At 44.6% G+C, this 12,001-nt stretch overlaps 1 protein-coding gene and 2 long non-coding RNA genes across 5 annotated transcripts in view; 2 read left to right on the top strand and 1 right to left on the bottom strand.

The window, feature by feature from the left end:
• The window catches only part of LOC308587538, a 462,158-nt gene extending 461,803 nt beyond the window's left edge, over positions 1-355 (bottom strand). The window contains exon 1 of the long non-coding RNA XR_014008428.1: positions 130-355. This is a non-coding gene — a long non-coding RNA (uncharacterized lncRNA). The remainder of the gene's footprint in view (positions 1-129) is intronic.
• LOC308587594 overlaps positions 1-12,001 on the top strand; it is a 272,764-nt gene that overhangs the window by 188,210 nt on the left and 72,553 nt on the right. The window lies entirely within an intron of this gene.
• The window catches only part of PPP2R5C (protein phosphatase 2 regulatory subunit B'gamma), a 75,824-nt gene continuing 69,771 nt past the window's right edge, over positions 5,949-12,001 (top strand). Inside the window, exons 1-2 of one of the 3 annotated variants that reach the window (XM_081192764.1) lie at positions 5,949-6,225; positions 8,540-8,605. In XM_081192764.1, coding sequence (XP_081048890.1) covers positions 6,193-6,225; positions 8,540-8,605 — 99 coding nt within the window. In that variant the 5' untranslated portion in view covers positions 5,949-6,192. The remainder of the gene's footprint in view (positions 6,226-8,539; positions 8,606-12,001) is intronic. The other 2 variants (XM_081192762.1, XM_081192763.1) reach the window with 2 other exon arrangements.

Below are 12,001 nucleotides of genomic sequence, written 5' to 3'. Positions count from 1 at the left end.
TTTCTGCCATCTGCCTACCCAACCACTCAATTCAACCTGAAGACCTTTGTATCTGGAAAAGGACTCCTGTGGCCACCTCACGGTACTCTGTGGCTGCATACATGCCATACATTTAAAGTACAGTGGTACCTTAATTCGTTCCAGAGGTCCGTTCTTAACCTGAAACTGTTCTTAACCTGAAGCACCACTTTAGCTAATGGGGCCTCCTGCTGCTGCCGCGCTGCCAGAGCCCGATTTCTGTTCTCATCCTGAAGCAAAGTTCTTAACCTGAAGCACTATTTCTGGGTTAGCCGAGTCTATAACCTGAAGCATATGTAACCTGAAGCGTATGTAACCCAAGGTACCACTGTACAGTGGTGCCTCGCAAGACGAAAAGAATCCGTTCTGTGATTCTCTTCGTCTAGCAGTTTTTTCTTCTTGCGAAGCAAGCCCATTGAAGGATTAGCGGATTAGCGCTATTAGCGGCTTTTAGAGGCTTTTAGCGGCTTATCTGCTGATCGGATCAGCTGATAAGCGGCTTAGCGGCTTAAAAAAAGGGGGGGAGGGAAAAAACCAGCAGGAACTCGCAAGACATTGTCGTCTTGCGAAGCAAGCCCATAGGAAATTCGTTTTGCGAAGCACCTCCAAAACAGAAAACTATTTCGTTAGCGAGTTTTCCGTCTTGCGAGGCATTCGTCTTGCGGGGCACCACTGTACATGAGAACTGTAGTTTTCCGTTCATGGGGCTTCAGCTCCCAGCACCCTTAATGAACTACAGCTCCCAGGATTCTTGGGATGTGTGTGTGTGCTTTAAACGTATAATGTGTATGCAGTCTAATCTTCTCTATGACTTGCCCTCTGTTCTGGTTCCAGGTTTGGGGGAGCCTTTGGCTAGTTATCTGAAGTGTAGGTGGGTTCCCACAAGGCAAGACACGGTGATAACAGCAAGAACCTTTATTGAACTACATAACTGGGAAGCAGGGGCAAAGCAACTGCTTATATACATTCCTGAAAGCCTGGGCTACTCCCACTCCCAACATGATTGGCTGTCTAAACTTCCAAGCTGCGAATCACAACTCAGAGTTCAAGGGCCAATGGCAGAGGCCCAAATGCTGAAATGTTCTGTGATTGGACATCATGTATCGAATCAGAACATAGGAGCTCAGAATCCTTAGTCCAGACTGAAGCTCAGGCAAACACAGACCACTGAATACAGAACATTGTCCACAGTCAGTGCTGCAGCCCTAAAACTCCAGTAAACAGTTGTGCCGCCTTGCCCCCACGATTGAGGGGCCCCGGGGCTGCGTGACATCAGCACGACATGCAAGCATGCCCTTTGGCATGTGCGCATGGCCGCCACAGAACTTGGGATGGGGACCCGGACACCTTCCTTGAGAATTTGGGGGGAGCATTGGCCCCCCCTACTTGGTGCCAGTGCCAGTAAACAAGGCATTGGCAGGCAGGCAGGCAGGTAGGGGAGGGGGACAGAGGCAGCAGCCATGAAATCATCACCATCTGTGTGGCTTCCAAGAGTGGCCCCTGAGAAGCCATGACTGTTAAAGTGGTATAATAGTGCTTTAAATGTATAGTGTGGATGTGGCCTTGGGAACAGAACCCAGAATGGGATTATGCAGATGAAATGTGTAGGACTATGCAGATAAGAGCAGGCTTAATTTTCAAAGGCTGGAGTCGCCATAGGCAGGAAGCAGGTTTCACCTCCATCCCTAATAGTGTTCTTGTTGGCACTCCTGAATATTCTCCCATCTTAGTGAACAGCTGCTGTTTGCTTTTATGGAAATAAGGGAAGTGGTGCCCTTGGGAAAGTTTTTATGGAGTGTCCCTGACACTGGATGGCTACCCTTTAGCAACAGGGATCAGGTCTGGAGGCAGAGACTGAGAAAGGTAAAATGTTTATCGGTGTGCTTCCCCCAAGGTGCCCTTGAAAATGTAATCCTCCTCTCCATAAACACATCCCATTATAATGATGGATATTTTGCTAGTGGTTAAATAAATACATAAATGGGTCCTTGTTTATCCCTACCGTAGAGCTGAGACATAAGGAGGTCAAATGATTTACAGCTGTGAAGTTACATGCCTTTGTATTAGGAGAAGTTGACATTTTGTCTTTGTGGCACAGATTCAATGGAAATTCAGCCTGTGGGCTAGGCACATCACAATTACATGGTACACGCTCCTGCTTGTGTGGGCCAAATATTTAAAACCCAATGCAAAAATAAAAATAAACAACATTTTAGATTGGTTTAAATTATAATACGGTTCTCTGCTGTTATATTTTTGTTCAGATGAGGCACAGCTATTGCACAGCATTTGTGGTGAAGTTGTGGTGCTGTGGTGGTTTGTAAAATTCATTTATTCGTCAGCATCATCATTTTTCTTTTCATTTCTATACCAACTCTACAATTCTATGATTCTATGAAATTTAAAGTATACATTCAAAGCAGCATAATTAACAGGAAACTAAAATATTATCTTAAAGATTTCAAAATAAAACATTACCAAAGTAATTCAAATATAAAATGTGCATAACTGGCAAAAGAATGAAATAGTATCATAAGCATGAAACATATCAGCTGCTGTTGCTGCCAGTCCTGCCAATGGTGGTTCACGTACCCTCCAACATTTCTCCGATGAAAATAGGGACATGCCATTCCATAATGGTAATTTTACTATTTATACCCCAAACATCTTACTAGGTTGATCCAGTCACTCTGGGCAGCTTCCAACATATATGAAAACATAATAAAACATTAAACATTTAAAAAAACTTCCCTATGCAGGATTGCCTTCAGACGGCTCAGGGGTCATATAATCCCATACCTTCCAACATTTCTCCAGTGAAAATAGGGACATCCTAAGGAAAAGTGGGACATTCCGAGATCAAATTAGAAGCAAGGATGGCTTCTCTAAATCAGGGATGTTCCTGGAAAATAGGCACACTTGGAGGGTCTGGGTCAGGGGTCAGCAAACTATTTCAGCAGGGGGCCGGTCCACTGTCCCTCAGACCTTGTGGGGGGCCAGACTATATTTTTTTTGGGGGGATGAACAAATTCCTATGCTCCACAAATAACCCAGAGATGCATTTGAAATAAAAGTACACATTCCACTCATGTAAAAACACACTGATTCCCGGACCATCTGCAGGCTGGATATAGAAGGTGATTGGGCCGGATTCGGCCCCGGGCCTTAGTTTGCATGACTTGGGTCTGGACTAAGAGACACCCAAGATGGTCAGCAGCCTCAGCTTTTGTAGTTGGAGTCAATCAAAACCCTGCCCTCCCAGGCCTGGTGGGAAAAGGCCTGCAATAGAGGGAACAGGTCCTCTGGGACTCACAGTCAATATTGTCAGGGAGCTATAGAGTCCACAGCAAAAGTCAATGGACTGGGTCAAATTAGGTCTTCTTCCACATGCTCCCTCTTGGGCTTGCTGATCGGAAGGTCATCGATTCAAATCCATTCAAAGGGGTGAGCTCCCGTTGCCTTGTCCCAGCCCCTGCCAACCTAGCAGTTTGAAAGTATTCCAGTGCAAGTAGATAAATAGGTACCACTGCGGCGGGAAGGTAAACGGCGTTTCCGTGCACTCTGGCACTCAGCATGGTCCTCCATGCGCCAGTAGCAGTTTAGTCATGCTGCTACATGACACATGAAGCTGTCTGTGGACAAACACCAGCTTCCTTGGCCTGAAAGCGAGATGAGCACCATAGTCCCATAGTCACCTTTGACTGGACTTAACCGTCCGGGGGTCCTTTATGTTTACCACATGCAGGTGGTGCATTCTGTTAATGGAAGGCTTGTTTTATATTTTGCACTAGAATACTGTTTGAGAAAAGTGAAACTCAAGGCCTAATTACACATTATGCTAATGGCATGATTAGCAATCATATCGAGGGTGTGTGTGTATATATATATAGACACACACACACACACAAACACACACACACCAGGTGCAGGTGTGTATGTGGCGAATTGTCATTGGTGCTTCAGTGTGACAGGAGGGGAGGTTTAAACCTTTTTTTCCCAGCTGCAGTCTCAGTAAATTAGCATTTGGCACCAATGGGAGGTTTTGCCTAATGCTACTTGCCATGCGGGGGGGACAACTTTTCCAAGATCGCTCCTCCCTGTGTGCTGTGGTGCCAGTGTCAAGCATGCTCCCCCCCCCCCCCAGTAATTAATTTTTAAAATCCTGTGATGAGATTTACTAATCATGTTGTTAACATAATGGGTAGTCAGGTCATAAATCCAAATATATTATTCTACTTGCACAAGAGCAACTTGCAACTGTTGTTTGTGCAGTTGGACGCGTGAGATCAGCTATGGAATCTACCTTGAATAATGTTGTGAGTGGATTCTTGCTCAAGATTTTATGGAGCTGCTGTTTCTCTTTTCCTGGTGCCTCTTTGGATCCAACCCATTGTTTGTGCTGCTGTAGCTAAACTGGATCAATAAGATTAGGCTGTAGATTATATGTGCAATATTGTTCGAAAGGGAAGTTGATATTCCAGAGCCAAAGATAAAAAGTTCAGAAATCCCAGTATATGCAGAGTTATTTTGTTGCTACTCCTAGCATGATAGCATTCTGTTACTGGACTCGTAATACAGTTCATTTGTTTACATGTATAACAAACGCTACTGGCAAAATAAAGAAAGATTGTACAGGTGGTGCTCTCTTCTTTGCGTAGCTTACATCTGCGTAAGTTGGCCCACAAAACTACTACAAAGCGTTTTTTAAAAAAAACACCGGCCAAGTTATGTGACTAAAGCTACTGATCTCCACCTGCTCCTTTATGGACTGCCAGCTCAGTGTGTTTAATTACATGGTTGTCTCATTTTGTTCCTGAAATGTACAGTACAACGGTAACCAGGGAACTTATTCCCCCAAAATACACTACCAAATACTCAAACACTGGACTGGGTGCTTCCAAAAGAGATTGAATATTTTCGCCAAGTGTAATAAATGAAAAACAGTTTCCCAGGGAAGATGTCCTATGTCAAAATAAACAGAGGGGTTAGGACAGATTTTCATTGCCCTACAACATGTTTTAAAGTCGTAAAGAGAGAGCTTCTAAGGCCACATTCCTCTAAGACAGCGGTTCTCAAAGGGTGTAGTGCACCACATTGGTGTGGCAAGAGAGGATGGCATGTGTGGAGGAGATTCAAGGACGATCAAATAAACATTTTAACATTTCAGTGTAGTATAGTAGCTTTCTTTCTTTTTAATTTACAGAATACAGATTATTTTTTCCCAAAATGAGCAACAGCATTAAGATTGATAATGAGGACCATCCTAGTTGTGTTTTCCAGTGGATTTCTTATGAATAATAAAAAAAAAAATCAGCGTGACACGAGCAAAGTTTTATTCTGAAAGTATGGCCAAGAGGGAAAAAAGTTTTGAGAACCACTGCTTTAGGTCGTCTTTTAGCTGAGACAAGGCTGATCCAAGGCTGCCTGAGACAAATGACAAGATGGCACCCCTTAATTTCATGTACACCTGACCAGACCAGCAGCTTCAATCGCTGGCAATGGGACACAAAACACACCTGAGGGCTCCAGGCAAAGAACAGACGGCACGCATGGCACATATGATGCGCTCTCTGTCTCTCTCTCTCTCTCTTTCTTCTCTCCCACCCACCCCATATCCCGCCCCAGTTTGGGGGCGATAGGGCTGAGGTTTCTGTTTCTCCTCCTTCCCTCAGGCAGGCGGGGAAAAGGGCGGGAAACCGACTCGCTCGCCCCCCCCCCGCCCGCGGCTTCGTGAGGAGAAGTTTGCCTCTTCCGCCAAAGCAGTGGCGTCGGCGTCAGGGAGGGGGAGGGGACGTGGAAGGTACCGGGGAGGAGGGGGAGGAGGAAGAGCAACGTTGGCGCCACGTGACGCGGCGCAGCCAATGGAGGAGGGGCCCCGCCCCGCCGTGGAGCGAGAGTTGCCGACTGAGGCCGCCTCCTCCTCCCTCCCTCTCCTTTGCCGCCGCCGCCGCCGCTCCTAGGAGTCCGAGAAGGCGGGGTGGTTGGCTGGTTGGGGGGGGGGAGGGAAGAGGGGAGAAGCTTCCGCCGGGAGGGAGGCGAGGCAGGCCGGCTGGCCGGCCGGTGAAGTAGCAGCGGCAGCCCCGGGGAAGAAGAGGAAGGGGGAGCCACCGTCCCCGCCGTGGGAGGCTGAGACTCTCCGGCCTGGCGGGCCCCCAGCCGCCCACCCAGCCGGCCATGCCGAATAAAAAGAAGGAGAAAGTGAGCCAGGTCAGGCCTGAGGAGGAGGCGCGAGCTGGAGGAGGTCCTGGGAGAGGAGCAGGCCCCGGGGAGGGTGTCGCTGGCGGGGTGCAGGCAGGCCTGCGGGGGAAGCTGGAGTTTGGGAGGTGGAGGAGGGGGGGAAAGGGGGTTATGGGGGTCCGAGGGGGGGTCGCTAGTACTGGCTGGGCTTCGGGGAGGGTGGTCTGAAAAGGTGTACCACCTGAGAGCAGCTGCTTCTTCTTCCCTGAAGATTTGTTAAAATACACGCGTCCCTGTGTACACACGTATACATAAGACACGCGCCTTCCATTATTATCCGCGCACGCGCCCCCCGCTTCATTATTTTACGAGCAGGCTCCCACACGGATCTCGAAAAGGGTAACAAAAGGGCAAGAGGCACGAGTTTGTACTTTGGGGGATAAAGCGACAAAGAGTCTTGTGGCCTTTTTTTTTTTAAGGACTAACAGGTTTATTTGTGGCGCGGGAGTTAAGTCTTTTAGTCGTTGCAGCAGCAGGCTTAGGGCAGCTCAGCACCCCTTGCTTTGAGGTTGGTTTCTGGAGATGTCGGGTGTTTCTTGCTAAAAAGTGGGTGGGTTTCTTTTGGAGGGGAGAGGGAAGTCTGTAATGCCAAAGGCTGGCATGGCTAAGGCCAATGGGAAATACACAACAGAGTTGGTATGGTGGAACCGGTGTTGTTTGTTTATTTATATTTTAATTGGGGCATGTCCTAACAAACTTCCAGATATGCTTGTCAGCTTTCTGGATTTGGCTCTGTCATGTATTTGCAAAAAGAGGCAATTAAAACAAATGTTAAGGTTTAACATGTCATCCTCCTGCTTGGGTAGGGAAACATATTGGCATCTTGACACAGACATGATTGCCTTGAAGTGAGTGATGTTTAGGCATAAATCTTAAGTAATGCTGCAATCCTATCCACAGGTACTTGGGGGTAAGTGCTGCTGCTTGATGAGATGTATTTTGAATAAGCATACATAGGATCAGGCTGTGCTTGCCAGATGGAATGGTCCTCCCTATGTGTGTGGTTCTGGAGGTGGGGAAACTATTGCACAAGCAAAAATCCTTGTACAGGGCTTCCATTGACTGGGCACATTAAGTAAAACCTGTCCTTTGTTTCCTAATTGACAGGGTAACTGAGGCAGAAACCTGGCCTCTTTCAGACATTCCAAGAAGTATTGTTTTAGTGCTAAAACTGTGATAAAAGGCTCCTCTTCCACTTAACAGGACCCTGTAGTGTTGAATTCCATGCAACATCTGCACATCTGTTCAGAATTTGTGTGCTTATTGCACTCTGTCCTCTATCTTTTGTATCTCACTGTTTCCCAACAGACAAAAATGGCTGTAGCACAGGCCAAATACGGTAAATCCCGATAAATTTAGGGGAAGGACAAATCCAGATGTTCTGTGATGGCTGTTAACCTGGGTTCTGATTGTCAGGTGTGTTCTGAAGTGCTGGGGAGGGGAAAGTCTCAGGTCTGGTTTACACTTTAGTCCTTCTGTCATAAACATACAAAGTTATGGGAGTGAGCCTTGAACTTGCATGTCTTCTCTTCTCTGTTGTACATAGTTTTCAGTTTGAACACATGGGGTCAAACTTTTAAGTAGACCTCAGGATCATAGTACAGTGGTACCTCGGGTTAAGTACTTAATTCGTTCCGGAGGTCCGTTCTTAACCTGAAACTGTTCTTAACCTGAAGCACCACTTTAGCTAATGGGGCCTCCTGCCGCCGCTGCGCAATTTCTGTTCTCATCCTGAAGCAAAGTTCTTAACCCGAGGTAATATATCTCTGTTAGCGGAGTCTGAAACCTGAGGCGTATGTAACCCGAGGTACCACTGTACTAAAGGTGATGTCATGGATCACCTGTTGCATCTTTGCAACTGTAGGATATATTCCCTGAGCTGCTTCTGTACTAGCTGTGGCCACCCAGCCTCCTTACAATTCTCCAGGGTTTGAAATTGCTCAGACCCCAGTGTCTCTGTCCAGATTTCTAAGCTGTTCTTAAAAATTAGAAAGCAGTGGTTGATTGCCATAATACTTTCTGCAGCTTTATTGCCCATCCCTGTTCCATCTCCTTTCTGACAGCTTTCCTTGAAATTTCAAAACTATTGCATGTTTCCTTTTACTTGCATTGGGGTAGTTGAGCTTGATTTGAAAACTATGCTGCTTGCTAAGAGAGAGTAAAACCCAACATCTTCTCTTTTATAGTAAGCATGTGTTGCCATTTATTTTATTTCATGGATTTTGTAACCGAAATTGTTTCTTTTTCTAAGTAGGGGAAACTTACATGTCTCTGTAAATTTCAGGAACCTCCGAAAGCAGGGAAAAGTGGGAAAAGTAGCAAAGATGTGCAAGATAATCTGGACATGGAGGTAAATGTTACAAATTTAAACATTTTGCTTTCTTTCAGAAATGTTTACACTGATGTTTTATAAATTCCTTTGCTGATATTTGGCAGTGCTTTTCAGTCCCTCTTGTGATCACTAGCAACTTCTCAGTTAAAAACTAAAAAGTGAAGTGCCTTAGTGACCTTGTTTTGTGAGAAGCAGTAATGTGAAGTTCTCAAAGTGTGATTAAAAATTGTTCCTCAGTGTTTTTCTTTGTAGTTAAGAAATTCAGTTTTGACCTGTATGCCACCTTTAAGAGTAAAACACTCTCAATGGGGCTTGTTCTCTTTACCATGAACTTCTGGGTAACTAGGCAAACTTCTGTTTGTTAGCTCTCCCTGCCCCCCAATCTGAAATACAGGAATAGAGCTGGTTTACCTTACAGGAATGTTGTAAGAAATATTGAGATAATACACTTCAGGTGCTTTGAACATTTAGGAAAATTGCGCTACAATGATTGGGGATCTATATTTTTGCCTTTTACAAGTATGGTGGTGTACCAGTTTTTAATAGAGTAGACCCATTGAAATTAATTGGCATGACTAACTTAGGTCCATTAATTCCAGTGGAATTCTACCCTGAGTGGACGTTAGTTGGATACAATGCATAGACTCTTGGAAATGAATGTCTTATGAAAGACTGCCAAATGTACTGTACCTTCTACAGATTTGTTCTTAAGGCTGCAATCATGTACACATTTGCCTATACAAAAGTTCCATTGGGTCTTATTTTTCATGAAAGTACAGCTTTCTCATTTTATGTTTTAAAATGATTCGGTTTGGCATTTCTGTGTGCTGACAAATGCTGATTTCAGCACTTGGAATGTGTTACTATTGAGGCATTTTTAGGATGGGCATCTGTCATGGATGCTTTAGCTGAGATTCCTGCATTGCTGAGGGTTGGACTAGATGACCCTTGGGGTCCCTTGCAACTCCACAATTCTGATTCTATAAAAAGGCACAGGGAAGTAATATGTCTGTTACTGTTAACACATTCTTTAATGCTTTTGTCAAATCTTTAGCTGAACTACTTAAGCAATGTTTTTAAGCATGATAGAAATAGAAATACTTTATTGTCACTGTGCCACTTGTTTACAGTGAAATCCCCCCCCCAATCTCTCTGTCCTTTTAAAAGTTTCCAAAGTGTGTCAAAAGTGTTTGCCCTGTTACTGCAGCCGGATAGTACTCAAAGGGGTTTGATGTAATAGTATGCACCTAGCCTCGTTGTATTTCCTGTATGCTGGTGGTGCGGCATGGGTGGTGCCCTGTTGCACCTAATTTTCAACATGACCTGCTAGTGCTGCATGCAAGCAGACTTGCTGTTTCCCAGACGAGAATCAAATCAGTGGGGCAGGATAGATACTGTGCCTGTGACTTGGGGCTAGAATACTTGGCTGTTTCTGCCCACTTCCTCCGATGTACGGGGAGACTAGCTTCTGCTGTGCATGTTGGAAGAAGGGGGTGATTTCTGTGTCAGCTAGACATGTGTTCATATGATCCCTTGTGGCTCCCAGAGGAAAATCTGAGAGGAAAATCTGCTTCCCTCTTTATTTCACCAAAAATTATATGCCACTTTATAATAAGGAAACCTCTTTGCACAAATATAAAATTAAAAACATTTGAAAGATTATTAAAACCATAATGGAAAAAGAGATAAAACATGTGCCATTTCCACAGATTGAAGCGGTGGAGCGATTCTGCAAGTAAACAGGTGCTAAGCAGCTAATGCTTTATATACTAACACCTTGTGTTTGGCCCAGTAGCAAATGGGCAACCAGTGCAGATCTCTTTAAGCAGAGGTGTTTCTCATCTAGACAGCTTCTCATTCCTGTCAGCAGCTAGGCTGAAGCACTTTGCACAGTTTCTGGCTCAGGCACAAGGGAAGCCCCACATAGAGTGTGCATTGCAGTAATCCAGTCTTGAGAAGTTACCAATGCCTAAGTTACTGCGGCCAAGCTCTTCTGGTCCAGAAATGAGCGTAGCTGTCGCATCAGCGACAGCTGGTATAAGATTTGCGAAGAGAAGGAGCTGTAGAGACAACCTATGTTGCTGGGGAAAGGAGGATGGAGAGAGAATGGAGAATTGACAGCGATGTGGCTGAACATATGGGCCACATTTGCACAATCAGCCAGGATACGCATGAGCGGTATGCACCCACACATCCCCGCTTTGCTGCTGCTTTAGTCCTCACTTTGTGTGGGCGGTGAAGCGACCCAGGAAATGAAGTTAGCCATGGTTTAAACTTGACTTCTGAATCCTGTCTCATTTTTTATTTATTTTATTTTTACCGTTCACACAAAGGGAGAATCAATGTGGTGGAAAAGGAGCTGTCTGCATGTGCATACAGCTTGTACATATCCTGACTTAACAAGCCAGGATTTGATCATGCAAACAAAGCCATGGGGTGGCTAGCACCCACAGCAGATAATCTTTCGTTGCTAAAACCACAAGGACTGTAACATGCACTTAAATTGTTACTGGCAGAATAATTGTGCATATTGGAATGTAAGACGATAGTGCAGGTACAATTAAATACTCCATTTTTAAAAAATTGTCTGAATACATATTAATCTGTTTTGTGTACATGTTCGTAAAAAGAAATTAATTATCAGCATACTGGGAACCATTTTAGTCTCCAGTATGAAATTGTGTCTCGTTATATGAAAATATATAGTGAGTGCATATTCTGAAGTGCCATTAATGGCTAAAGGTGTGATGCAAGAAAAGCGCAAAAATTCCTTGCTAAATGAATGTTCTGTGTGTTATACAATGCAGAGCTCTACCAGACTCTCCTGGCGCCATTTCTGATGGCTAGGGAACAAAGGGATACACAGAAACCATACACTTGGATGCTTCCCAGAAAATAGAATCAGCACTACAATCACATATGCTTACACGACGAAGCACAGGTTAATGGGCCAAAGGCTCAGTATGGAAGTTGTCTTCACTTAGCCTTCTTAACAGCAGCTATCTATTAGCTAGGTGGTAAATCTTATATCCATTCAACTGGTTGTAATGTCTGTGGCGTGCAAAAATCAAAGCTTATTTCAAAAGCAGAAATTGGGTGGTTTGACGCTTTCCCATGGTCCAATATTCCCTGGCTTAACCTCTCCACCTTTCTCTTCCCCTGTATCTGTCTTGAGTACTTTGGGCTAATTTTACGTATAATCTTAAGCCTCTCTTTCTGGAAATGTACTAGCATATGTTGTTTTGTTTCAAGTGCTTGTGAAAAATGCCAGATTGTGAAGACTAGAGAATGTCCTCTATTCAAAGAACAAGGAGAACACAAGTGGCAGCATCCCACAAATATTTTATTTATAGACACCTATATAAATCTTATAATTTTATTTGAATTCATGGTGGTGCTTACTTTTATGTTATC

The sequence above is a fragment of the Podarcis bocagei genome (assembly GCF_964188305.1).
Source record: "Podarcis bocagei genome assembly, chromosome: 1".
Lineage (NCBI taxonomy): Eukaryota > Metazoa > Chordata > Lepidosauria > Squamata > Lacertidae > Podarcis > Podarcis bocagei.
The sequence above is the reverse complement of the archived record's forward strand: the minus strand, read 5'-3'. Positions and strand labels throughout refer to the sequence as shown.